This window comes from Zingiber officinale, chromosome 4A (genome assembly GCF_018446385.1).
Source record: "Zingiber officinale cultivar Zhangliang chromosome 4A, Zo_v1.1, whole genome shotgun sequence".
In the NCBI taxonomy this organism is placed as follows: Eukaryota; Viridiplantae; Streptophyta; class Magnoliopsida; order Zingiberales; family Zingiberaceae; genus Zingiber; species Zingiber officinale.
In genome coordinates, this window is record NC_055992.1 from 125,567,247 (window position 1) to 125,594,797 (window position 27,551).

The 27,551-nt window shown below is 37.8% G+C and overlaps 3 protein-coding genes, 2 long non-coding RNA genes and 1 other non-coding gene across 9 annotated transcripts; 3 read left to right on the top strand and 3 right to left on the bottom strand.

The window, feature by feature from the left end:
* Positions 1 to 30: 30 nt before the first annotated feature.
* LOC121970997 (uncharacterized protein SYNPCC7002_A1590-like) lies at positions 31 to 5,149 on the top strand. The gene is made up of 6 exons (XM_042522049.1): positions 31 to 688; positions 793 to 983; positions 1,061 to 1,106; positions 2,663 to 2,745; positions 2,833 to 2,949; positions 4,680 to 5,149. The coding sequence occupies exons 1-6, from the start codon at positions 316 to 318 to the stop codon at positions 4,749 to 4,751; spliced, it is 882 nt and encodes a 293-aa protein (XP_042377983.1). The 5' UTR covers positions 31 to 315; the 3' UTR covers positions 4,752 to 5,149.
* A 1,122-nt stretch (positions 5,150 to 6,271) lies between these two features.
* On the bottom strand, positions 6,272 to 10,780 carry LOC121970999 (AT-rich interactive domain-containing protein 2-like). Its single transcript, XM_042522051.1, has 2 exons — positions 10,012 to 10,780; positions 6,272 to 7,724 (listed from the first exon to the last, which is right to left on the bottom strand). Exons 1-2 carry the CDS (start codon positions 10,711 to 10,713, stop codon positions 6,846 to 6,848), a joined length of 1,581 nt encoding a protein of 526 aa, XP_042377985.1. The 5' UTR covers positions 10,714 to 10,780; the 3' UTR covers positions 6,272 to 6,845.
* Positions 10,781 to 12,610: 1,830 nt separating this feature from the next.
* Positions 12,611 to 17,480, bottom strand: LOC121971001 (ras-related protein RABF1-like). Of its 3 annotated transcripts, none has more exons than XM_042522053.1 (8): positions 17,108 to 17,480; positions 16,169 to 16,245; positions 14,414 to 14,497; positions 13,861 to 13,955; positions 13,614 to 13,719; positions 13,429 to 13,518; positions 13,257 to 13,343; positions 12,611 to 12,904 (listed from the first exon to the last, which is right to left on the bottom strand). In XM_042522053.1, the coding sequence occupies exons 1-8, from the start codon at positions 17,121 to 17,123 to the stop codon at positions 12,872 to 12,874; spliced, it is 588 nt and encodes a 195-aa protein (XP_042377987.1). In that variant the 5' UTR covers positions 17,124 to 17,480; the 3' UTR covers positions 12,611 to 12,871. The 3 variants fall into 3 exon arrangements, with proteins under 3 accessions (XP_042377987.1, XP_042377988.1, XP_042377986.1); XM_042522054.1 differs by having other exon boundaries at positions 13,429 to 13,509; positions 17,342 to 17,479; XM_042522052.1 differs by having other exon boundaries at positions 17,342 to 17,479.
* Positions 17,481 to 17,644: 164 nt separating this feature from the next.
* LOC121971002 lies at positions 17,645 to 20,692 on the top strand. 2 transcript variants are annotated; one of them, XR_006109055.1, is made up of 5 exons: positions 17,645 to 17,801; positions 18,476 to 18,579; positions 18,628 to 19,901; positions 19,975 to 20,258; positions 20,344 to 20,692. It is a non-coding gene; the product is annotated as an uncharacterized LOC121971002 (long non-coding RNA). The 2 variants fall into 2 exon arrangements; XR_006109054.1 differs by having other exon boundaries at positions 18,476 to 19,901.
* A 3,802-nt stretch (positions 20,693 to 24,494) lies between these two features.
* Positions 24,495 to 24,575, bottom strand: TRNAL-AAG. The gene has a single exon. It is a non-coding gene; the product is annotated as a tRNA-Leu (tRNA).
* Positions 24,576 to 25,097: 522 nt separating this feature from the next.
* LOC121973635 lies at positions 25,098 to 25,958 on the top strand. Its single transcript, XR_006109689.1, has 2 exons — positions 25,098 to 25,194; positions 25,547 to 25,958. It is a non-coding gene; the product is annotated as an uncharacterized LOC121973635 (long non-coding RNA).
* The last annotated feature ends 1,593 nt before the right edge of the window (positions 25,959 to 27,551 follow it).

A 27,551-nucleotide genomic window follows, 5' to 3' on the forward strand; every position in this document is an offset into this window, starting at 1 on the left:
ATCGGGGACTCGAGGTTATGGAGATATTAATGTGGCCCTAATATCATAGAAAGGAAATAGCATAGAAAGAGGATAATAAAATATCATTGAAAAATAAAAAAAATATATTTTCTAATTTTTTTGTTATAATTGTTCAAATTTTGTCTAATTAATTCTAAAAGTTAATATTTTTCTAGTTTTGATGAATTTTTTTCTTATAGTAAAAGAAGAAGTTATAATAGCGTTCTATTCTATTTTTATTTTAAAAATACTTTTATTTCGATGTTAGTGTAGTAAAATGTTAAAATAAAACTTAATTAAAAATGGAGAATCAATATGAATATAATCGCCTTCGTCAACGACGCGGTGCGATTACCGCGGCAATCCCTAATCCGCTGCTTACTGTCGAGTGTCGGCGTCTTATCCAACCCGGGCTCTTCGAACCTGCGACGCGCGCATCGCCACCACCACAAACCATCGCCTTCTCTCAAGCAGCACTCCGAACTCCGAAGGCCGCATCGACCATCCATGGCGCTCCATTACGCGTCCGCTCCGCCGCGACTTGGCTCCGCCACCGTCGCCGCGCCAGCTCGCCGCGTCCGCAGCACCGCCTCCGTCCTCGCCTCCGCATCGGCCTCCATCCCCAAAGCCCGCTTCGCCGCCAAGCGCATCGAGTCCGCCACCGTTCAGCAACTCCAGCGCCCTCTGGGTACGTGTAAAATGTCCTTTTTGTTTTCTTTTATGCAAACTCGGAGAAAGAGAAGAGAGACACCCCTTTTCTCGCTTTGGTTCGGGATGGATTACTGGTCACAGCGGAGTACATGACCCTGCCGGCGAGCCAGTATTCCGTGCTGGATGCGGAGCGGATTGAGCGCATAGACGATAAAACCTTTCGCTGCTACGTCTACCGCTTGAAATTCTTCTCGTTTGAGGTCTGTCCCGTTCTCGTCGTGCGCGTCGATGAGGAGCCCAACGGATGCTGCATTCGACTGTTGTCCTGCAAGGTATTCGACGATTCTCTCTCGTTTCCTTCTATTTTTTTTCTTCGATCTTGATCGAAGTTTTGAATCTGTTCCGGTAGCTGGAGGGTTCGCCGTTGGTGGAAGCGCAGAACGAGAAATTTTCAGGTACGGACCCATATGTTCCTATAACATTTTATATTTTTAATCTTTTAGTGTTACTAATAAATTTAAGAATTTAGTGGGACAATGCTTGATCTTGCAAGATTATAACATTGATTTTGGACTAGCTATTTGTTGGATGAGAAATCATCCTTGTCCTTTGTTCTACAATTGTAGCTCATGATTTTTCTCCCCGTGCCACCCTGTTTTTCACATCCATCATTATATTTGCATTACAGTTGCAAGGCAGATAATGCTGTTAACATATCTGAGGTGGTAAATAGCAAATTGAGAGTTACACTACTGAGTATAGAAAATCTTAGAAAAATGAGTGACACTATTGATTATATGTAATCCTTATTCTACGCAAAAGGTTAAAGTAAGTGAAATTAAAAACAGAAATGCATGATAATTATGCACTCATAATCTTAGAAAATTAGCTAAATAATTGTCAGTGTCATTTTTAGTGATATATATGTAAGTTCTAATAGATGCATGTTTATATATGCTTGAACGAGCAGGGATCCTTTGGTCAGTGATTAGAGGGATTCAATGGTCCCAATCTGCTAAACAGATGGGGACCATTGAATCTCTCCAATCACTGCTCTTGGATCAGGGGCGGATCAGGACAGACGGGACCAGAGGATCTCGTCTGTGCTTGAACGTTGAGGATATTATGGATCATGAAAGTACATAGTTGCCTGATCTTTCTACCAGTCAAGATGTATGTTTGATGAATTATCTTGGGTTTAAAATAAATAACCATCTAGGTGTTAATCAAGATTCTGGATGAAATTTTTTGCTGTGCCCATTTGAAGGGAGATATTTTAGCTTCAATCAATTGATGTGGGTTATATAAATAATGTTGGTGGAGTTCTAAAATTTCAGTACTTGAGCAATATGCAGTACTCATCATCAACTTTGTATGAATTAGAGTTATAACTTATAAGTGTTCAGAAAGTGTGTTTTTTCAAATGAGAAGCTGACTTTATGTTTGCTTCAGAGAAAATAGAACTGAACAATTTTAATGAATTAGCATTGAAATGATTTGCTGTTCAATTAACTATTACCTGGATCGCATTTGTTAATGGGAAGAATAGAATTAAAAGGAAAGGGTAGAAATTTAAAAAGGAAGCTAAATAAGTTTAGTTGATAACATTTATCATAGGTTTAATGCCAAGGCTTGGAAAGTTAATAGGTTACCACTTGCTCAAAGGTTAATGTACCCTACTCTTTTTTGGAAACTTGTGGATGCCGAATGTTATAATTTAAATGGTAGGTAATTCAAGCATATAGATCATATATCGCACTTGTGATGTTGAGTGCAATTACAGTGGACAGATAATTTGCAACCTGTGTATATGTTAACTGGTCAAAACACCCAAGTTAGGATTTTTTTTTTCCACCTGAAGTATCTCATCGACGAGTTAATATAAGATTTAACTCAATTATGTCTTGGCTTCTGAATATTTTCTTGGCAAAGTATGGAAGCATGCTTCTGAATTGAATTATTAAATGGCCTTTCAGGAGACCTTTGACTTTGATTTGGTGTGGGAATGCAGCTTCCATGGTGAATAGAATATCCTGCAGTGATGGTTTACACAACTCAACTTTTCAGAAGCTCACCACAGATACAGATATTGAGGTCAATTGCCTCACCCTAACATGTTGTCATACAAGATTGCATATTTCCTAATATTTCTGAAGCATGTGATGTCTCTATGACATTCAGGTGACTATTGACATCCCTTTTGCTTTTCGAATGTTACCTGTAGAAGTCTTTGAATCAACTGGCAGACAGGTGCTTGAACAGCTATTAAGAGCAATGCTTCCACGATTTTTAGCACAGGCAAGTTGAAATTCTATGAATGCTTCCATAGTTCCATTTGCAAATATGTCAAATTTTTTTCTGACCTTTTCGCAGCTTTGTTGAAATTCTACCTTCTTAAAAGTTAGTGAGCCTATTATTCTTGAGAAAACAAATCTTACTATGTTTAAACCAGATATTTTGGCAACAATGAAGGATCAATGCAAATAAATAAATAAAAATATAATATTTCATATAATTAAAACCCTCTCAATCAACATAGAGCTTTATCTGAATCTGCAAAACAAGAACATAGTATATTGAATTTAACCATCCACTATCAAAGATAAATCACAACCTATCATAATAATTATCAGATGCATATTAGTAGAAGTAGGTCACAAATGACAAACGCAACAAGAACCCAGAATCACTTGATCTGAATTATTGAAAAACTGCATTCAGTATTACTCTATATTGATGAACTATATAATGTGTCAGAATCATTCAAGATGAATCGCTGTCAACATGTGTGATAAACCACAACTTACTTGCAAATGCGATGACAAATCCTTTTCGCAATTCAAAATGGAGTGGTTTGGCAGCGCTTACATAACAGACTTCTTAGAAGGTGACTGCTAGCATTGTGGATAAAGTTAAGATTCCAGCAGTGCAGTCGTAAATAGGGAGTTGACTACACATTGGAGGGGAAAATATATTCATTTAGGATGAACGAATGTATATTTAAACCAGTTGAGCGAGCTAAAGTTTGATTCTATCCAACCAAATTATCTTAGTAAAGTCTATTCCTCAGATTGCTATTTGTCATGAATCTAGCCACTTCCAATATGAGCTCATTTAGTGCAACTAAGCAAGGCTGTAGATTAGTACAATCCAATTGCCTGATCACAAATTCAATTACATTGTTCTTTACTCTCCCATGTTTCCAAAGGGTAACCATAATTCATGCAACTAATACTTAAATTTATAATAAACTGTCACTTAGGAGTTGACCATTACTTCCCCCATCATAAATTATTTTTTACGGAAAGAAAATCAATAGACAAAAATTCAAACTGATTGAGTGTTGATGGGGATCAAGCCCATGTTGGACTCATGGACATCGGCAGTGTATGTCGGAGGAGGTTGGGAGATCTGTAAATTTAGGAAAGACATTCACACACACTCCTTCCTGATTTCTCTTCCCAACTAAACAAGATTGAGGACTCTCTCTATCTCTTTTCTATTTTTGTTCCTTTTTTGACTTTGCCCTCATAAATAGGCCCGCCCTTAATGATTTCTATCCTGTATAAACAACTTCTTAGAGATATGCTACATCTTTCCCGTGTATGGTCACTTTTTTGTAGCTCCAAGAACATGTATGTTTCTTATGGTTGTTTTTTTGTAACTCCCAATAGTTATCTGTCTAAATTGAAAGTTCGAAATCTGGAGTTTTATAGTTCGCCTTCTCATCAGGAGATGTTGGTTCTTACTTTTCAGAGGTTCACATTGTACATTTTTTGGTAATAGCAGTGTTGAATTTTATCATCTGAGATAAAACAAATAAAAAATAGTTGGAGCTTCAGAACGTCAGATACTATATAGTCTTTAGTATCCTTCAAATACCAGTTAAGAATCTGAAGCTCAATCTTTTTCTTGAAATATAAGATTATAGGTGACATGACAAATTACTGTAAAGGCTGGTTAAAACCTAAACTCATGCACGAATTCATGCAGTTGCTAATATCTGTTGGTTTATGTTGAAAATTCAGCTTATTAAAGACTACCAGGCATGGGCATCAGGCGATACATCGAGGCAGCCACTTGGGACAGGCCAAATCTGAAGCCTTCAATAGAACTATCCACTCGTCCTTCCCATGTCATTCAAAGAGTTCCGGCACGAATCTAATTTGCTTTTTTAGTTGCCTATGGTGATTAGAACTTTCAGAAATATTGGCAAAAACACGTAGTTATGTGGTTGTGACTAATACCTACCAACGTCTTGGAACGGTAGGGGGCGATAAAAACAGCTAAAACAGTTTGGTGTTCCGAGTTGTCGTTGATCAAGATCCTAGTAATTGAGTTTTCTTGCCCAGAAAAAAGCAAGCGTTTGCACTACATGACGTGTAGAATGAACTTAGCAATGAGTTTGTACCTGTAAGAATTAGTTTTATTGCAATCAGAACTTTTGTTTTCTGTTTAAATTGAAGATCTATAGCTGATTTCAGTTTGCTTGCGTTGATTTCAGTTTGAACAAACATGGTGGCTAATGTCGTGCTGTAAGAATCTTTCTGAGCTCCAATGAATTCGAAATCTGTAATAGGTAGAATTCAAGGTAACAAAAAACGAAGTGTTTTTAAGATCATAACTGTGAAATCTAGACAGCTTGGTTTGCCTTTCAAACTCTACAAGTGAGAGTTTGATTATGAAACTGATTCAATTTTTATAGTGTTCAAACTTGTTTATAAGGTCATCTAGAAATAGTTGTTCAAGATTATTGAACTTGATAATATAAGTTTATTTATTTATTTAATTGATTTATTATGTTAATAAAAGTTTATTGATAAACTTGTTCATTTAATTGATACTAAATTTACTCATGAAAATTTGATTCATTTACTTGCGATCCTACCTAGTTATCATGATCCATTATACTAAACTCAAATGGAGTCCAATTTTAACCACAGTATAAGTTACCAAACACACGTCCTTAATAATAGTATCTTGTATGTATCACCTAATTAGAATTTTCCTAGTCGAGCAACATGAGCACTTAGTGCAACCTCCATGGACTACACTTTTCCTAGTCGAGCAAACTCTTAATCTAGATCTCTCTAGATTAAAACATACCATCGAGCTATACTTTTCCTAGTCTCGAAGTTCGCCAAGTAATCTTATCGCACCGAGAAATCGTCTCACATTGCTAGAGACTTTCTAGCAAATAATACAAGATAAATTGATTGCTTCTAAATTCCCTCTCAAGTTACTACGAAATGAGTACGAGAGAGAAATGCACTTCTACTTGCACGGCCTCCTATAGATGAAACTAAAGTTGCTTGTAAAAACAAGACCTTGGCTTTTGCTTCCCAATCTTCTTGATAAATTTTTGACACTTTGTAAAGATAAAGAATGCTTAGAGATACTTTTTGGGTTTATTTTGATGTTAAGATCACCTTAGCCAATTCAGGCCGTCTTATCAAGACATGTAGAATGACCTAATTAACATATATTATGTAAGTTAGTTGCCTATATTGCATGTCGTAAGCCAACCTAGTGACCTTCATCCTAAAGGCAAAACACATGAGGGCCTACTTAAGTTCACTCAAACACTATGGCAAAACTCGCTAGACAATAATCTTTACTTACGCGCTAAATTTCATCTTCGTATTTATCTATCTCAAATAAATTCAAAACATTACTACATACCGCCAAGAGTCTTCCAAGTCCAACTCCAAGACTGATGACAATCCTCAGGGTTGAAGACTCTCCACGACTTCACACTTTATCAAGTCCTCGTCCAAGCTTTATCTCGTCACCCTTCAAAACCACACGAGTAATCCTTGAAACTAAAGAACAAACACTTCATTTAAAGCACCTTATAAAACCATGCTAAACAGAGGAAAGAAGAATCCAAAGCCAACATCCATATTGATGTTAAACAGGCCAACTCTATTGTCAAAACTCTTTAGCTCTTATCTCATGTATGTGCAGCTGTAAGCACCAAAGTTTGAGGCTTAATGAAAGTGATTCCACAAGCATTGCTAGGTCAAAATTGAGGGGGAAAACACAGAGCGGCAAACTAAAATTTTCTTTCAAAAATGTTAAACGAGTTGATGTCAGGTATGTTGCTCTGCAACTGATGCAGCACCAAGCTCTTCTGGTGCAAACAACAACAATCTGTTGATGCTTCTGCTTCAAGGACCACTGGTGTTGTGCATCTAGTCATCTAAATCAATACATTGATTATTCTGATCACAGACGACGGGAATGAAGTCCTTAACTGTAACTCTGTCTTGACCGAGAAAATTACTTGAGCAAAACTCACTTTCGTCATCGTCACTATCGATGTTATTGTGTGTTACGCGGTTCTGGTACCTTCTGCGCTCAAGAACAAACATGTTGAAATAATAGCTTAGTAAGCTTTTCCTCTTTCTATGAGGAAAACACAAGTAGAGCTGGCTCCAGAGGTTTTTAGCAATAGATGACCGATGGCAATAAATAACAGACTTGAACTTCAGTCGTTCGCCTTCTGCCCATGACAGTGTGATTTCCTCACCCATACTTGTGAATCCCCAAGAATGGAAAGCCCGACCCAGTTCTAGTTTCAGTTGAAGTCTCTTTTCGGCAATGTGAAATCTAGTGCACTCCACTGAACCTGGAAAATTGCACTCGCAATTATCTTGTCTACCTCTTCCAATAGCAGCATCGTTAAATGATGGTCTATTTTCTTGACCTTCAGGAGGCCAGATTCGTGTACCCAACCATTTCAGTTCTTCAGCAGGATTGCTAGGCACAAAAGGCTGGCCATTCCAATCTGGTAATTCTGCTTGAGAGGATGTGCTGACAGGTATCTCTGCCCGATCCCCAGAAAACCAGTCATCTACATTATCAAAGTGTGGACTTTGAATTCGATGTTGAAGATCATTGGTCGTCTCAACGGTAGCCACCGGATCCTCGCCTTTTTCTTCATCAGAAAGCCATATTAATTTATGACAAGAATTAGATTCCTTGCCAAGAGGCTGAGGCTGCACATTTAAGATTCTTGCTGCATGTGAAATAACACGAATATCATTCCCACAAATGGCCATGTTTCCTTCCTGCGAGTGGTTATATGGTGTTTTTCAGACCGGCACAAAGTGTAATGTGAAGGAACAAATCAAAAGTTCAAGATGAAAAAAAAAAAATCCAGTTTTATGACATCACTACCGTGCATATGTTGAGTTTGAATCTACAATTGATAGTGATAAAATAGGGCAGTGAACTTGTATCATCGAGCAACTTTTGAACCAAACATACCAAAGAATGACAAATATCATTACTTAAATCAAACAAACGGTGATGAACATCAATCCTCACCAGTTGTAGAATTACTTGGAATTCAAAAGCATTTAGATTCATAGAAAATACAATTCCTACCGGATCATAAAGAGAATTCACTGCCTAATCAATTAAAAACAATTTAATAAATTTTCTAATAAGCTTAAAGTACATACAAAAAGAGTTTGAAAGGGGGGTCAAGGAGTATTCAGTATTACGTGTTGTATCAGCTCCACAAATCAACTAATTTACATAAACCTTTGAGCCTATTTCCGTATTAGCAAAGCAAACTACAAACATAGATAAGGTGTCTCATTTCATCTTGCAAACATATCGGGGTTAGCTTTTTGGGTTCCTCCTTTGCTAATAATAAAAAATAATAATAATAAAAACTAGTAAAACAAAAGCTAAGGTGTGGTCTCCTCGCTAGGGATGACAATATGAATTAGTCCCATTACTTAGCATAGGATTCAATCTAGAATATTCAAGTATGGCAACCATGCTTGTTCCAACTAATAAGGAAAATCTGAATGAAATAAAAAGACATCTCTGATTTCTTCAGACCTATAGCTAGCATCCAGCAGTCAAGTATCAAAGGTACATTACATGTTTTTTATACAAGTTTTGCATCAAAACTGCAACTTCAAAATTTCTCATGTTTCATTTTCCCAGAGGTTTTCCTTTGCCAAAATTTCATGGTTTGCAATTGTACTCATTCCAATGTTCACCAACTTCTAAGGTTCATATCAACCCAACATTTAAATGCTCGACTAACTCTTGGTAAATGTTTGCATTTTGTGTGATCTTTTACTTCTCAATGTTTGATTTATGCAATTTGCAAAATTAGTAAAGCAATATTTGTAGGGTTGATTCACTTCTACAAATCACGTTTATTTAAATACTGGAATTTTGTCCCCTAGCAATAGGTTAACATTTTCAATGACTATATCTCCTCTTCATAATATATCTATGGTCCAGCTTTATATTCACATAAGTTCTTAGTGCCATCATCTATTACTTCTGTATGATACAACAAATAAGATATAACTTTTAACCATTGTAAGTGAGATCCCAATGGGTTATACTGTACTTGTCCCAAGTGGTACAATCACTGTCTTTGGAAGAACAAGTTATTTATCCATGGAGAATCCCATATTTAGACGATTCAGCTGTAACATTCTGTTAGGTACACACAATGATATAAACTGGCTACATAATAATATAAACCATGGTTTCTGATTCATATTTCTTTCATTGGAGCACATTTATTCTGGATAAAGAGAAAAACAAATTCTGCTATACTCCAAAAGATCATTCAACTGAGAACTTATCTCTTGAATCAAAAAATATTGATGCTGTTTTTTCAAAATTTGTAGAATGAATGTTAACTCATGCAATTTCAACATTATTAATACCACAAATCACGATAAAATTCTAACGTTTAATTGTTTACAAAATAGGTAAATATTTATAGGCATGGACATGCAGAAAGTAAAGTCCTACACAAAGCAATAAAATAAAGTTGCCAGATTTTAAAAGCAAAGATTTGGCCACCCACAACCTAAACCTAGTGATGATTGACAAAACCAGAACGAAGTAGTAAATGTTATGCAACCTGAATATGACGTGATGTTATTCTCATGAATGTTGCACATATTGTCGATACAATCTTGAATCTATTATATATACAAGTCAACAAGTACATTTTCTTAGGTACAAGATTCTAGTTCACGAGCTTGGTATTCTTTCTTGCATTCATGTTCTCCATGTTTTCTATCATTGATAATTTCCACTTGTAAGGGTGTCAACTAGCCTAGTCAATAAGATGGATCCAAAACTTATCTTTACGTGAATGTTGAGGTCTGTCACAGTTATCTTTAAAAAAGAAAGAAGATAATTTCCACCATTTCATGTTAGCTCTTGATCAACTACATGTTGTGTCATTGTAGCCATTAAAATAGCTCGATGCCTATCATATAGCAGAAGATTCTTAAGCTTGTCAATCTATATAGAGGCTTAGAAATTGAATGCCATTCAGAAATATAGGCAAACATGGTGCACCAATACCTGATTTTCTTCAGGGCTTATTTGATCAACTACTTTTTGTAGTAATGCTTGTCTAGCCAGAAGCACACGAGCATAGTTCTCCTCAGCTGCAAGATCCTCAACTTTGCAATAGAAATTAGGATTTCTTGCCACATATCGTGCCCAAATAAGCATCCCCTCCAGAGCTTCTTGCTTCTTCCTCTGACAGATGATTCCTCCACCAACTGAGCTTGTTTCCAACGTTACAACACCACCATTATCATTATCATTGAGCTTCTTGAAATGTCCTGTGAGTACTTTGGCACCAAAATGATTCTTCCCCGATAATCTCTGAACCCACCGTTCGAGCGCATCCAAGTACTTAACGAACACCAATTTCACCGCCGAACCGCAGCTCGAATCCACCCCAATCGCCTGCGCAACCGACGCCCAACCGCAGTCCGCCGAGACCCGATCGTAGCCGCCCATGCCTCGCACTAAGCAGTAGAGGCTCCACAAATCGACGAGCCGGCCGGCGCCAACCATGACCGGAAGCGTGCGGATCTCTCCTCTCCGATTGACCTCCTTCCAGAAAACCGACAGGATCCGGTCGAAGCGCGCGCTCGGCGACTCGCAGCCAACCTCCGGCTTGGAAGCCTCGAGACCGGAGCAGAAGCCGAGGCTTTGAAGCTCGCGAAGGACCTCCGCGACGTCCAGATGGGAGCCCGTGCCCGGGAAAGCCATACGTCCATCGAATAGAGCAGATTTGAGGGAGCAGAACGCAAAAGACACTTGAGAGAGAGAGAGAGAGAAAGGAATTGAAAATGTCGAGATTTGAACTCTGTTTAATGATCCGACACGATGCCATACGGTTTGACCCGCATTAGATCGATCTAATTCTATTTCTTATTTAATGCATAATTTGGCCAAAAATCCTTAAAATTCAATTTCAGTCATATGAATTGATGGCATCGAAAGTTAAATTTTCAAGTTACTTTCGACCCAATTTGAATTAGAGATATATGATGGTATCCGGATTATTTTCTTAGCACCTGGTCTCGATGCCTGGTTTACAAGCTTACACTGAGCACCCAAATCAGCTTATATCATCGAGCACTAGAATCAACTTACACCGAGCACTAGAACCATTTACACCAAGCACTATATCAGTTTACACCAAGCACCAAATCTATCTTATACTGAGCACTAGAATGAACTTACATCGAGCACCAGAACTACCTTACCCTGAACACCAGAACCAGTTTACACCAAGCACCAGATCAGTATACAGTACACTGAGCACCAAATCCAGCTTACACCAAGCACTAGAATCAACTTACACCGAACCGAACACTCGGGTTCAGTATTCAAACTCGGTTCCTTGATTGTCTACTGATGGATACTTGACATCTTCTGAATGAAGAAGTTTGTAGTGGATGTCGGATATGATTCTCTAGTTGTACCATGGAAATACATGCCATTTGATGAATGGAGAGACATCTGATGGTTGTCAGATCTGATCCCCTAATCGCCCATCAAGCGAGTAACTGGTGGACTATGTGAATATTCCCTTTCGTAAGGTTATATAATTAAAGAGTGAAAGGACTTAAGTGAAAGGGATGATTGTTTCTTCTCGTGAGTGGAGACGACTCTTCTCCACTAAACCCTAATTCCATGACGTTTTTAATTTTATTCTTTGTTTTTCTTTCTTTCATCGCTATTTTTTTGAATCAAAACTGACTTGGGCATCGAAATGGTCATGCTAGTAGGGCCAGCCAGCTCTAACGCTTTTTTACTTCTCAGGCCTACGATCTTGGACTTAGGGGAGGCGGTCACATCATCATTAGAGATTTGTGAAGAGACGGAGTCCGAGTGAGAATTTTTAATTTTCTACTTTGTTTTTCTTTCTTTCATCGCTATTTTTTTTAATCTGAAATTGACTTGGATGTCGAAGTGGTCATGTTAGTAGGGTCAGCTAGCTCTAGCGCTTTTTTGCTTCTCAAGCCTTCGGATCTTGGACTTAGGGGAGGCGGTCACATCATCATTAGAGATTTATGAAGAGACTGAGCTCGAGTGAGCGAAAAGCGACACCATCATAAATCTATCCAAAGATTATATTTCTAATTGAATGTGTTATGTTAAATGACTCGACTAAACGACTCATGTCAAACGAGGTAGCGTGCCAGTTATCGAATATCATCAGTTGCTTTTGAATTTGTATAAAGAGGCATAAAAGGATCAACAATCTCTCATTTGTTCTTCGTGGATGATTTGGATGATTTGCATCCATAAAGGAAATTCCGCTGAATTCTCGAGAGGTTCTTCAGTGTTTTAGAGCAAAAGATCAATATGATGGAGAGGTCGAGGATCTTCTCACTAGATGTGGATATAAACATAAGTTGACAGCACCTCATGTGTTAACTATTAGATCATCTTAAAGGGACATAGAGTCTTGGGAGTTAAAAATATGGATACAAACACAAAAACACACACAAGGAGGGTAGCATCGGCCAGCCGAGAGCTACTCATGCCGAGTAAGTTATGCCGCCAAATGAGTTCGAAAATACTGTCATTTGCAGGAAGAACAAAACAACATGCTAAGTAGAAAAACTGTGAGATGGTCACATAATGGACAGATCCATGGCTTACTTGGGAAGATTTCCCAAATGTAAACATAAACAACAATTATCGTCTAAATTATCTACATAATTTTTTTCTACATTAAGCGAAAATCACGAGAAAAAAAAATGATCTTATTTTTCAATCTTTCCATTTCATTGTCCCACATAAAAAAAAAAAAAAATCATACAATGATTTCTCATATAGAAAGCCAAATCTTGTGTTTGAGGAAGCCTCTTAACAAATCAAGACGAATCAATATCGACACTGGCAAATCTCACAGTTAAGATGTCCGAGGAAGCCTCTTAGCAATCTCCTGAAATAATAGCAATTCGTTCAGATAAACATAAACACATAAATGCATTTTGTAGAAGTTCTACTCGGTTCATAACTCGTTAATTCTTATGTTCAGTTAAAAGATCAAACTCAGAATAGAATTCTTCGTTCGAAGGAGTATCTATCCCTAATCTATTCCATTCTACAAAGAATAGCTATTCCTATTATCCTAGGCTATAAGCTTAGCAAATAAAGTCATCCTTTTATCGTATGTAGCTCTCTGTTAGTTGTTCGGTATGCAATATACTTCCTTAAACAAGAGAATGTGATGGTGGCATCGAAATGTCGAAACTGTTTTCAGATCATATAGTGGTCACTGCATGATTGTGTACCTGAAAAAGTTCATTGATATTATTTGATGTCTTTGCCGATGTCTCGATGAAGAACATGCCATTCCCCTCTGCATACTCCATGGCATCCTTCAAAGGAATGAATTGTAAGGCCAAACATATGCTGTCTAAAGCTAAGAGATCAGGGGATTGTCGATTAGAAATCAATGCTTGCCTCGGATGATAGAGCTCTATTTTCTTCCAAATCAGCCTTGTTGCCTACCAATGCCATGACAATACCAGGACTTGCGTGCTTCTGAAGTTCCTGTCGGGCATAAAACGACTTAAACTTGATGGCACCATACTAGAAGTGACAAAATCTTCCATCTAGGAAGTTCAGTCAGGAACATGGAACAATACCTTGACCCAATATTTTGCCTTTCTGAATGTTTCTTCGCTCGTTATATCATATACCACAACAGCAACGGCAGCTCCACGGTAGTAAAGAGGGGCCAACGAGGCATACCTAGAAATGAAAACATCAAAAACAAGACATTCTTCCTAGAGTAGCTGCATATTCTTCAGGATCCACAAAAGTGTTTGATCAATATGGAGCTCGACAGAACAAGAAAAAATGAATCTTAACTTCGACAATTAGATCATGCACCTTTCTTGGCCAGCCGTGTCCCATATTTCAAACTTCACCATTGTAGAATCTTGTAGCGCTAGTGTTTGTGATAAGAAGGATGCACCAACAGTTACCTATATAAATACCAAATCAGAATATTCAACCATCTGAAGTAACTACTCATCCTCGTGCTGTAGGAAAGGAAAGGAAAGCAAAGTAAGCTGGGGCTATAACACAATTAACTAAAAATATTGGTGGAGCAGCAAGTACAATGAACAACCTATTTCACCATAAGTTGAGATAATCTAAGGTTCAATTGCAGTTTTGTTCTACCACCAAAATCAACAGGTGACAAAACGGCCATTATGACCTTTTGAAGACTTTCCTTGGATACATGTTAATCATCCTAATTACCGTTCCTTCACTGTACTATTCAGCAACGAGTGCTATTTAATCATTCAACCATTTTATCTGTGAAACAAATGACTGAACTTTTCAAGTAATACTACTAATGGTTTCAAGTGGCAGGTTCTTAGTTTAAAAGAACAAGGCCAAAGAATGCACTTTGGCAATAATTATTAGATTGTCTAACCTTTGAGTTAGAGTCAAATTGGCCACGAACAAACCGGAGGACTATGCAGCTTTTACCCACACCAGAATCACCTAACAGTACCAACTGCAAAGATAAAAATATCATATTATCATTAGCATCAAGTCAATCAGCTGGTACAATGATGCAGTGAATTGATTCATTAAACAAATATTATATTTCAGGGGGGAAAACACAATAGTCAACGTTTTTCACTTAGCAACTGTTGAACGGTAACAACAACTGGAAAGAATTAACTTTAAACTAGAAAGGTTAATATGTAGTCATCCTTTTACAACTTAAACTAATTATCTTTCATATAACCTTAGAGCTTCAAATACATTAATTAATTCTGATACAAACAAGAAAAATATTCTGAGGCATGACGAGGTGCTCTATCTTGTCTTTCAGTCAAGGAAGCATATCCTTCTCGTCACATATGTGGATATGTCCAGGAAGTGTGTGGTGACCACAGTTAACTTATCTTTATCGATTCTTCCAGACTTGGGAAATCTATGTATTTGCTTGGCATAAAGGTGACTCATTCAGAAGAACATCATTCAGCACAGGTATGTATTGGATATGCTCAAGGAGATTGACATGATAAGGACTAAACCAGTAGACACTCTCATGGATCCTAGTGCCAGGTTAGTCATAGGATAGGGGGGCCTATACTCGACCTAGTAAAGTACAAAAAGCTAGTGGAAAAATTGAAATATCTGAGTCATCAAATCTAATATCGCATTCACAGTTAGTGTGATCAGAGTTGGCTTGTGGCCCTAAGAATCCTAGGGTATCTAAAAAATGCTCAAGGGAAACATATTTTGTTCTGTGATCGAGGTCATCTTCAAATCATTAGTTACTTTGATGCATATTACAGACTTTTTGACAAATCCATTATCTACATTGGGTTACTATATCCTTTTAGGAGTAATATTATTTACAAAAATGTAAAAAGGAAATAGTGGTTGTGAGGTCAAGTGCAGAGGTAGAGTGTAGGGCTATACCTTAGTAATGTGCAAGCTGATTTAGGTTAAATATTTGATGACCAAATTAGGATACAGTCCTGTAGAAACTACGAAGCTTTACTGTGACAATAAAGCAACAATTCATAATCTCAAATTCATATTTCACAACATGACAAAACATATAGAGATTAATTGATTGTCACTTCATTAACTTCATTAGGGAAAAGATACAAACTAATGAGATTGTTACTTTGTTTGTTAGTTATAATGATCCATTGCTAAATTGTTAACCAAATCGTTTACAGGGCCTATAGTTGAATATATGTATGTAAAGCTGGATTTTTATAATATATTTGAACTAGCTTGAGGGAGAATGTCGGAATCCATTTGTAATTATGTAACTTCAAGAGGTGTATTGGTAATATCTATATAAGCCGTCGGAGGGATACCTAAGGGAGTTGAACAATAATTTTCTCTATCAGCTAGCAACCTATGCTAAATCACTGCATGCATATAAAGATAACTAATGCTCCACAAGAGTTAAACCCATGTGCTCAGGCAAACCAAAAAGTGAAACACAGGGCAATCGAGAGAGCAAGGGAAAACAAGAAGAGATTATTTCTAACCAACGAAACAAAAAGCTATAAAAGAATTGAGCCTAACCTAACAAAAGGATATTTTATATTGACCAATGATAATGTTTTTGAAGCAGCCAAGCCAGATTTTTGCAACAATATGAAGATCCTAACTGCAGTTCATGCTGTAAATAAGAAAGGCAGACAGAACATACCTTCACGCGCAAGTTTTTGGGGTCAGTAGCCATCGAGTTTTCGACATTCAAACTACCCAGACTTTTGGTGTTTCGGCCTAATCATTTCCAGATAAACTTAATTAGATTATGTTATTTCCACATCATAGCAAGAACCATTTGATTTTCCATTTACAGTGCTTGAATATGACAATAAAACTGCAAATAGTAAATAGATGCAGGGTGCTAAAGGCGTTAGAAAGGCATAGTATTACTAACAGATTAGTGCAGGTCAAATGCAACAAACTAAGAGATGTTTAAAGTTTGTTCATATTCCTACCAAAGAACACCATTAATCCTAGAAACTTACATGAGGCACAGAAACCTTTCCCTTGAGAACCTGAATGGACTATTCATGCTCAAATCGCCAGCTAAATGGATTCAGTGCCTATTGATTCTCCATTTTCTCCTTTCCAAATACCACTTATGCTCTTGGTAACTCTTTTCCCTTCCCATTCAGTTAACATTCATCACAGAAAAAGGTTTTCTCCATCCACAAGACTCGATTTCTTCCTCAACCTTCTATAAAATATCTTTTACAAGGCAAACATCATTTATCCATCATAACCTATTCTCAACTTTCCTGCTATAAAAAGCTCGATCAACCACATGACTTCACACGTTAGATAGGTCTAGTTTGATAAAGAACCTAAAACATTTACGAAACTAAAACCGCCATACAGTAGAACACCAAGAACCTGCAACAAGATCTTCTCAAATCATCATAAAATGGATTCAAATAATCACCACCAAATTTGCAGTTTGAAAACATCTAAAAAAAAGATCACTTTTCCCCCCCACAATAATAACAGACACACAACGCGATCAACTTCTATATCGCATTATGCAGCTCCTATCACTCTTGCAAGACAAAGAGGGAAAATTTTCAATATTGCAGCAAAAACCGATCGAACGACTAACCACGCTTGAACATCATCACAGCCTCGCTGCAGAATCAAAACACCCCAATCCGAAAAGCGCGATCCGTATTTAGGTATTCACATGGCAATTAATTCAAGCTCACTCCGACTTCTCGGTGACAGAAAAGCCTACCGCATTAATAAGCGAAGGAACAGAGAAAAGAGGAAAGGGCGAAAATCGTAGAGGGATAGATCAAACCCCCGAAGAGAAGAGAAAGGGAGGGGATGAAGGGACCTGGAAGAGAGGAGGAGCAACCCATCTGTGGGAGAAGGCGAGGCGGGGGCGTCCGAGTTCGATGGGGAAGGAGAGCGAAACCCACAGGAGAATGCGGGGCGAACGAGTTGGCTCGGCCGGGTCGAGGGCGAGTTCAACGAGTCGGTTAAGGGAGGAGAGTGGAGAAATCGGACACTTGTCGCTTGCCTATAAAGGCGCGTGACCACACGTGGCATTAGTTATATTTGTTTAATCATCTCAATATTAATATTCGTAAAATATTTTAAAATTTAATATAAAATTATCTAATACGAATTTGTAAAAACGACGATCGACTCGAATTCTGTAGTCCACTGGCACGAGAAGGGTAAGAGATTCGCGAGAGCTGGGAGCGATGGCGAACCAGAGGAGCCAAGAAACGGAAGGAGGAGCGAACGAAAAGCACACGAACAGCCTCCGCCGCCTCATCATCGCCGCCAACGTACGTTTAACTGCCACACCCCTCTCCTGCCCATATCCCTAACCTCTTTCGCCCCCTTTTTTTCTTGCTTTCTTATATTGTGTCGAACTGCTACTTTATTGCGATAATATTGTGGGCGTAGTTCGTTTGCAAGCAATTTCCTGATATATGTTTTCATCTTCTCTTTGAGTCGAGGACTACAATCTAAGTCAATAGGGAGTCGAGGGGTGATAAAAATCTCAGCTTGAGATCGATAGATTAAAAATTTACTGGGGGAACCTTCAAATGTAATGTTTGCTCAATCTATCATCTTATGTACCCTTTTGGGGTTTAGTTCTTGTAGTTATGCATCATAGTTGAAAACTTTTGGAACTATGTATCTATCTTTTCAATTTAGAAGTCACGGGACTTATAATATCATGAATCTTCCAAATTTGGTTAAAACATGTGTCATCTTCTTTAGGGTGGAACTAGGTTCTACCAGCAACATGTCTTCACAAATTTTTGATTGTGTTTAGGCATAGTCAAAATTGTCTCGAGAGCAATTTCGATGCCATTTGTCTTGTAGGTGTGTGTTCAAAAAGATCAACTAGAATACAAAAGAGATAGCAATTAGAGATTGTGGTAAGAGTACTCAACTTGGTTTCCATTGAACACTGATTTTGAGACCGTCTTTCTTTCCTATTTTCTTTCAGGACGAAGTGGAGGACAAGAAGAGACAAAAGCAGAAGGACCTCATTGAGTTCATAGGGTTTGTGAAGTACCAAAAGTCGATGCAGATTTATAGTGATGTGTTGAGGTAAGAACATATTGTGAACCTTTTGGAAAGTTTTTTTTTTCAATCCAGCATTTTGTGGCAGGTTCAATCCAGATACTGTGTTTACTTGGAGGAGAGAGATAAAATAGGGAAAGATCGAAAGTAATTGATTGAGAGGGGAAATTGAATACTTATCTTTCTTTCATCCATTTTGTTTGCTTGGACGAATACTTGTTTCTTCTCTACTTTCTATCACTCTTACACTTAAGAAACACAATCTTAGTGAAAACATTATTGATGATCTTGAAGATGCTTAATCTTCTTCCTCCTTTTCTGTCTCACAATAGTTCCCAAACTTGACCATTAAGCAATTCTATAAGTATTATTACTGACCCACTTTCAATATCAATGAAAGTAGGCAAATAAATTTGTAAAGAGATGAGATAGTATTTACATAATTACATAATGAAGATTAGTGTAACAAATGGATCAATATTACATAATGAAGATTAGTGTAACAAATGGATCAATAAGCTGTATAAACACCGATTGCATCAAGGTATTGACCACAACGGGCAAAAAAGCCTACAATCTTTCCACCTTGTGCATGAAGAGTGAAAGGAGTTCCATCTTCCTTACCATAAGGGCCATAAGTTGCCTTGTTACTCACAAAAGTAAGAGACTTAACAACCAAATAACGTCTCATATATCCGTAGTGGCCTCTTATGCTTGTAAAGTATTCATCCTCCTCCAAATTGAGCTGCTCACATAATTCTCATGAATTTATTATTTAAAGTTAGTTGAGATAAACTCAGTCATGTAGGGGTGTTAAGTTAGCAATTACCTCATATGATTGTCCACCATCTCCTCCCCACCAATCAGTCCACCCTTGGAAGCCCTCGGTTTTGTATAATATTCTGATACCGTCAATGACTTCCCCATGCCGAACCGCCACCTTCAGGATGGAGGTTTTGCTATCTGGAACCATATCCTTGACTCCTCCGCCGGTGCCGCCACAAGGTCCTATGCTGCAAACCTACACATCATGGAATGGTTGAAAATAACATGGCTAAATAGTTAAAAATATTATGAGCCGAAAAGATTAGTAGTGCTACCACGGACTGCTTCTTGGCATTCAAAGCTTCATCTTTAGGGTTGCGGATGAGGGAAGTACTCCAGTCGTAGAAGACCTTCCAACAGTTGAAGAACTTGGGACAATATGCCATTGGAAATTAGACAAGGTGAAACTTAACCATACAAAACCAGTTTAAAGGATTCGGAAAGCAAGATACTTTCCCTTCTCTTCTTTCTTCATGGTTTCCAACAGAGGAAGCAAGAGAAGACTTCAGGGAGGAGTGGAAATGGTACCTATTGTGATTTTGTTCTTTCTTGATGCACAATTTTTTCACATATAATATGTGTTAATTTGTTTTGCAGGTAAAGCTACCACAGTCCTTGAATCTAAAGCAAATATAATTAGCATAAATTGCAAGTGCTCAAAAGTTGAGATCCTGATGTTGCAGTCAACTATATACATTGAAGAACATACTTCTGACATCCCAAAGTCAAGGTAAAGCCTAGCGCTATGTCAAAGGTAAAAACGAGTATTGAAAAGGAAAACAAGTTCTAACTAGTTTGCCTGATCGAGTTTGCAACAACATTAGCTTCGCTCATATTCAACCTCCTCGAGTTGGCATGTTCTTCCACCATCCGTCTAAGAGGTAAGGTTTTGACTAGAAAGTTGGCTGAAACACATTCTTTTTCTTGTCTCTGTTTCAATGATTGGATTCACTGGCTATTTTGCAGTGGGCAATGCTTTCATCCTAGATTTTGAAACTCCCTACGATCACATACAGTAGTTATCAGCGCAGTGTCTGTGAATGGTTTTTATTTGGAAGGACGGAAATAAAACTAGAGAAAGTTTTCCGTGACGATGGTGGTCCTATGCAGCCCCTTTGCGTTGCCTTATCGACGATGGTGGTCCTCTGCGGCCGTCTGTTTTTTTTCGGCAATTTACCAAAGGGCGCATGTAAAGATCTGAATTTACCAAAAGGCGCACGTTATTTTAACATTTACCAAAACACGCACCTTTTTAAGTACATTTCCTATTTTACCCTCATGATAATTTAACTTTTTCTACCGCTTTTCTCCATTATTTTTTTCTCTCTTCTCTCTCTTCGCTTTTTTTATCGACATGCAGAAAAAAAATATGAATAACATTAGTCCCTGAATCTTTTAATAACATTTTAATACATTTGAAGAAGCAATAAAAAATAATGGACATCATATTTGAAATCCTTGCAACATCAGAAATCTATAGGAACCGAAATGGATCCAATCGGAGCTTTCTAGGTCCATCAGTGGATTTTGATCGAAATCCACTGATGGACCTAGATCGAAATCCACTGATGGACCTAGAGAGCTCCGATTGGATCCATTTCAGTTCCTATGGATTTCTGATATTGTAAGGATTTCAAATATGATGTCCATTATTTTTTTTTGACTTTTCATAAATGTTAATATATAAAATCAAAGAATCGATAAAAAAGGTCACTTTGGGCCTGATATGGAATGACCTAACTCTGCTCAATCCACACTAGGACCCCAGGCACAGCCAACCTTGCAGAGTTCTGCACATATAAATGGATTCAACATCTCGACAATGCTCATGGCAATAGTTAGGAGAGTCCATAATTGGGTTTGTAGTACAATTCTATACCTGTGGGAAAAACTTTTCAAAGACAATTCTGTAGTAGTAGGCTTCTTTTGTGGTTGGTATGTTGTGTGGATATATGTTCTTTGCATTTTGCATCATTGTCTTAGACACTAGAAGTAATTTTCCAACAATTAGCTCATTCCATATCAGGCCCAAAGTGATTTTTTTTTTGTCGATTCTTTGATTTTATATATTATCTATGAAAAGTCAAAAAAAATAATGAACATCATATTTGAAATCCTTGCAACATCAGAAATCCATAGGAATTGAAATGGGTCCAATCGGAGCTCTCTAGGTCCATCAGTGGGTTTTGACATTGGACCCATTTCAGTTCCTATGGATTTCTGATGTTGCAAGGATTTCAAATATGGTGTCCATTATTTTTTTGACTTTTCATAGATGTTAATATATAAAATCAAAGAATCGGCAAAAAAAAGACCACTTTGGGCCTGATATGCATTCATATCAGGCTCACGTTGAGCCTGATATGATTCCATATCAGACCCAATGTGGGCCTGATATGGAATGAGCTAACTCTGCTCAATCCACACTAGGACCCCAGGCACAGTCAACCTTGCAGAGTTCTGCACATATAAATGGATTCAACATCTCGACAATGGTCATGACAATAGTTAGGAGAGTCCATAATTGGGTTTGTAGTACAATTTTATACTTGTGGGAAGAACCTTTCAAAGATAATTTTGTAGTAGTAGGCTTCTTTTGTGGTTGGTGTGTTGTGTGGATATATGTTCTTTGCATTTTGCATTATTTTCTTAGACACCAGAAGTAATTTTCCAACAATTAGCTCATTCCATATCAGGCCCACGTTGGGCCTGATATGGAATCATATCAGACCCAACGTGGGCCTGATATGAGTCCATATCAGGCTCAAAGTGGCCTTTTTTTGCCGATTCTTTGATTTTATATATTAACATCTATGAAAAGTCAAAAAAAATTAATGGACACCATATTTGAAATCCTTGCAACATCAGAAATCCATAGGAACTGAAATGAGTCCAATTGGAGCTCTCTAGGTCCATTAGTGGGTTTCGGTCAAAACCCACTGATGGACCTAGAGAGCTCCGATTGGACCCATTTCAGTTCCTACGAATTTCTGATGTTGCAAGGATTTCAAATATGGTGTCAATTATTTTTTTTTTGACTTTTCATTGATGTTAATATATAAAATCAAAGAATCGGTAAAAAAAGACCACTTTGGGCTTGATATGGAATGAGCTAACTCTGCTCAATCCACACTAGGACCCCAGGCACAATCAACCTTGCAGAGTTCTGCACATACAAATGGATTCAACATCTCGACAATACTCATGGCAATAGTTAGAAGAGTTCATAATTGGGTTTGCAGTGCAATTCTATACCCGTGGGAAGAACCTTTCAAAGATCATTCTGTAGTAGTAGGCTTCTTTTGTGGTTGGTGTGTTGTGTGGATATATGTTCTTTGCATTTTGCATCATTTTCTTAGACACCTGAAGCAATTTTCCAACAATTAGCTCATTCCATATCAAGCCCACGTTGGGCCTGATATGATTTCATATCAGGCCCAAAGTGATTTTTTTTTGTCAATTCTTTGATTTTATATTAACATCTATGAAAAGTCAAAAAAAATAATGGACACCATATTTGAAATCCTTGTAACATCAGAAATTCATAGGAACTGAAATGAGTCCAATCGGAGGCTGTCTAGGTCCATCATTGGGTTTTGATCGAAACCTACTGATGGACCTAGAGAGCTCCGATTGGACTCATTTTAGTTCCTACGGATTTCTGATGTTCCAAGGATTTCAAATATGATGTCCATTATTTTTTTTTGACTTATTCAAATGTATTAAAATGTTATTAAAAGATTTAGGGACTATTGTTATTCATATTTTTTTTTCTGCATGCCGATACAAAAAAGTAAAGAGAAAGAAGAGAGAGAGAAAAATAGTGGAAAAAAGCGGTAGAAAAAGTTAAATTATCATGAGGGTAATATAGGAAATGTATTTAAAAAGGTACATGTTTGGATAAATGTTAAAGTAACGTAAAACAAATGAAATTACTAGATTTCTTTTATTCTCATTAAATAAATAAAGTGGAAATAAAAAAAAAAGAAATCGATAAAAAAAAGGGCGATCGGAGTGATACAAAGAGAACTCTGTTCTTTGTTAGTCCTATCCAAAAGAAAAGAGAGGAGAATATATGAAAAATGTAATTGATTCTTTCGTTTACTTGGGCCACTGGCCATACGCCGGAAGTTTCGGGTTTAATACCGATATTTTAGCAACAAATCCAATAAATCTAAGTGTAGTGCTTGGTGTATTGATTTATTTTGGAAAGGGAGTGTGTGCGAGTTGTTTATTTCCAGAATAGGATGGATCCATCCATCTGCACTTATGGTATTTATAAGGGATAGGGGAAATAGTAAAAAAGTGTACAATCTCGACGAATTTCTTCTGAATAAATTAAGAAATTATATGCAAGAACCATAGCATTTCGTGATTTATTGGTAAATCCACTTTGATTCTCTATCAACCAATAATGCGAGACCTTTAACATGGTTAAAGCTAAATTGCTTAAAGTCCGGACAAAACATGGTATTCTTTTTACCACTACGTTAGTAACCAAATAGTTCAAAAAAATTGGTAATTTATTTAATTTTGATATATAACACTCATATCAATAAATAAATTGAAACTATTTACGAGATAAAAAAGGAACTTTAAATTCAAATATCTACATACACCTTTTAATAAATTATCGATTTTTTTTCTCCCTTCCTTTTTTTTTGAGATTTTTTCTTTCCTTTTTTTTTCTCTTTCTTTCTCCTGTAATTTTTTTTTGTCACATTGAATTTCTTTCTTTCCTCTGGATCCACACCTCAAAGGAAACAGAGAAAGGACTTCGATGCAATGAATAAAATGGTTGAAATTCGATTAGCGTTAGACTTCCTTGTGCTCAAAATTGTTGTGGATAATGTTTTTTTTATAATATGTTTATGGTTTGATAATATTGAATAGACTAATAAATAAATAAATAAATACAAATTTGAAGATTAGATTTAGTAAACAAAAAATTCCGATAAGAAAATTATGTCATTGAATTTAATTAGTTTCTAAAAGAGAAGATGGCGTCAACGGATCAGTTTCCATACCCGACCCGGTGAAAGTCGGGTCTGATATAGTAATATTTATGTGCAATCGGATTTTTTTGCAAAGGATTATAAAAAAGTAAATTAATTTAATGTTGAGAGTGGGATTTGAACCCACGCCCTTTCGGACCAGAACCTTAATCTGGCGCCTTAGACCAACTCGGCCATCTCAACTGGATGCAATAAGTTTCGATACAAATTTATTTATGAATAATTTTAACTTAAAATTTTGAATTAGTCAAAATTAGTGTGGAATGATAGCATTATTTATCTAATTTTTGAAAAAGTGATACTTTGTTTTAATGATATAGTAAATTAAGGGCGATCTTTTTATTTTCTATTTGATAAAAATTTAATTTTTAAAAATAATTCTTTTATTACTTTTAAACTCATAGCTTAACATACGTCTACAGTTTACATTGACAAGAATAATTTTCTATAAAAGTTAAATCAATACGAAAATTATTTCTATGCTATAAATGGAAAATAAATTTAATATTGTGTGAACACAATTTTGTTCATTATTGTCCTCACCTATTGGGTCAATATGGAAAGCCCATCAAAAATTCCATTAGCAAAATTTGGGCCTAGCACACTTGACTGCCTCTGTGTTAAAACCAAATTTACAGAAATAAGCTCAACAAATACTGAAAAGACTGGCATATCCCATCTCTTCTATTATTATGATTCATTCCTGCATTGTTCAACTTCGCTTCACCTCGCTGTTCGGAGCACCGATCGCTAGCATCGCCCCGTCGTTCTCGTCGCCGAATTTTTCGTCTTCGACGCAGAGGTAATCATCGCCATCGTTTCCTATTTCCATTTTCTGTTTTCATCGTTGCATCGCGATCCGTTAATCTCATTCTACCGATGTTTTTTTCCCCTTTCTTATCGCGATTCAATTCCGCCACCTAGGGTTCGAGCTTTTTCAGAGGGAGAGAAAAGATTTTTTTTTTTTGGAGGACCCTGCTCGATTTTCATCGGGTTTTTCTAGCTAGCTCGATCGTGTTACCTCTGTTAATCGCAAGATTTGGCAATGTGATTCTCATCAGCTTTTCCAGATTTTTCTAGGAACAATGCTGTGCAAGGGATAGAGTTTTTCATCTTTTGTTTTTTTTTTTTGTTAACTTTTTCATATTCGATAGCATTGTGTCATGGATTCCGTAAGGGGATAAATTGGGATTCATATGCTGCTGGCTGCTGAGCAAGAGGTTCAAGGGGCTCACCGACAATGGTTTCTGACTCCAAGAGGCCGACCAAGTACTTCGACCATTTACTCAGGGGACAACCGAGTAAATCGACGTGGAGGAAGCACATGCTACTTGGAAAAAAGAAGTCTCCACACCTACTCGGGCATATGTTCTCGAGCACCGAGTGCCGCCTCTGCCTCCAAAGGTTAGGGGAGCCCAAGAGGGCCCTCAACCTCGTCCTCCCGAGCCCTGGCCTCAAGCTATATAATATGTGGAGGTTAATCAGGTGGAGTGTCTTGAATTTTGCACATATCATTGTTCTACGATCCACGATACAATAAATTATCTATCATTACAATCGGGCAAACCGTCTGGTCACCCATCCAGGATATTGTTGACATTCGTTATCCCCTGATCGTCGACCTTACCAGCGGCCGAACAACCTACCCAGGAGAGATTATTGAGGCATCGATCGACGTCAGAGGACGCCCCTGCTTCAGGGAAACCAGACCCAGATCACCGCTCGAGTCGAGAGGAGAAACCCCCTACACGGTAAGAAGCAAATAGGAATAATGCCGCTCGAGGTGATATTAGCATGATTATTGGAGGGCCGACTGACGGAGACTCGAATCGAACAAGGAAGTCGTACGCTCACAGGTTGGAGATCCATGTGGTTGACTGCAGCCGGGAGAAAGCGCAAGGGCTTGAGATTAGTTTCGAGCCCAAGGATCTAGAGGAGGTGGAAGTGCCCCATGATAACACTTTAATAATTAAGATTGCAATAGCTAATTATAATATTCATCGTACTTTTATTGACACAAGTAACTCGGTCAACATAATCTTCAAACAAGTGTTCGAGCAGCTGCAAATAGAACTAAGCGAACTTCAGCCCATGGTGACACCCTTGTACGGCTTCATGCGCAACGAGGTTCAACCGTTTGACCAAATAAAATTGGCTATATCCTTAGGATAGAAGCCTCTAATGAGGACGTGCCGATTGACTTTTATAGTCGTAGACACAGCCTTAGCCTACAACGTCATTTAGGGTCGGTCGACCCTAAATGAATTCCGGATAGTCGTCTCAACCTTCTGTCAGAAAATAAAGTTCCCCATAGATGGACAGTTAGGGGAGGTTAAGGGGAATCAACTAGTAGCACGCAAGTGCTACGTGGAGGTTGTCAAAATGGAGGCTAACACCACCCGAAAGCTCCACAGAATGGAGGTTAACACCATCCAGGAGGTGCCACCCACGCTGGTGTATGAAGAAAAAGAGATGATCCAAATCCGACCAGACTAGCCGGAAGCCACTACCCAAATAGTTGCTGGCCTATCCCCGAAACTTAAAGAAAAACTTGTTGCGTGCTTGACACACAACAATAATGTTTTTACTTGGGATCCCAAGGAAATCGCAAGCATCTCACCCACGATCATAGAGCATGTACTCCATGTCTTCTTAGATGCCCGCCCAGTTAAGTGGAGGAAGAGAGATTTTAGAATTGATCAGAACAAGATCATCCGAGCAGAGGTGGGCAAGCTATTAGAGGCCGGTTATATTCAAGAGGTGTAGTTCCTGAGCTAGTTAGTAAACGTTGTTCTAGTGTCTAAGACATGGAACAAATTATTGGTGCAAGTTACACTAATAATTCAGTTTTGATGTATGACAAATAGGTTAAAGTTAGATGTATTGTTTGTCTAACCTTTCTACCAAGTGTACAAGAGTTAACTGGTTTGAAGGACCTGACACCAGACTGAAATCCAGCTAGGTTCATGAGACATGATAGCTGGTGCGAAGTCCTGATAGGTTTGCGAGGCCCCGATATTTGGCGGGAAGTCCGGTTGGGTCCGTGGGACTTGACAATCGGACGAAGTCCAGTTGGGTCTGCGGACCTGATAACTGGCAGGAAGACCTGGTGGGCAACATAAGTCAAGTGATTGTAGTTGGTAAGCGATGGTAAGCAAC

Coding starts and splice junctions, on each gene's coding strand:
- LOC121970997 (XM_042522049.1), top strand. CDS start 316: ATGAATATAATCGCCTTCGTCAACGACGCGGTGCGATTACCGCGGCAA. Junction 1,107..2,662: donor GCAGAACGAGAAATTTTCAG/GTACGGACCCAT, acceptor GTGGGAATGCAG/CTTCCATGGTGAATAGAATA. Junction 2,950..4,679: donor TTCCACGATTTTTAGCACAG/GCAAGTTGAAAT, acceptor TTGAAAATTCAG/CTTATTAAAGACTACCAGGC.
- LOC121970999 (XM_042522051.1), bottom strand. CDS start 10,713: ATGGCTTTCCCGGGCACGGGCTCCCATCTGGACGTCGCGGAGGTCCTT. Junction 7,725..10,011: donor TAAGCCCTGAAGAAAATCAG/GTATTGGTGCAC, acceptor AACCACTCGCAG/GAAGGAAACATGGCCATTTG.
- LOC121971001 (XM_042522052.1), bottom strand. CDS start 17,366: ATGGGTTGCTCCTCCTCTCTTCCAG. Junction 13,720..13,860: donor GACACGGCTGGCCAAGAAAG/GTGCATGATCTA, acceptor TTTCATTTCTAG/GTATGCCTCGTTGGCCCCTC. Junction 13,519..13,613: donor AGGCAAAATATTGGGTCAAG/GTATTGTTCCAT, acceptor TATGCCCGACAG/GAACTTCAGAAGCACGCAAG.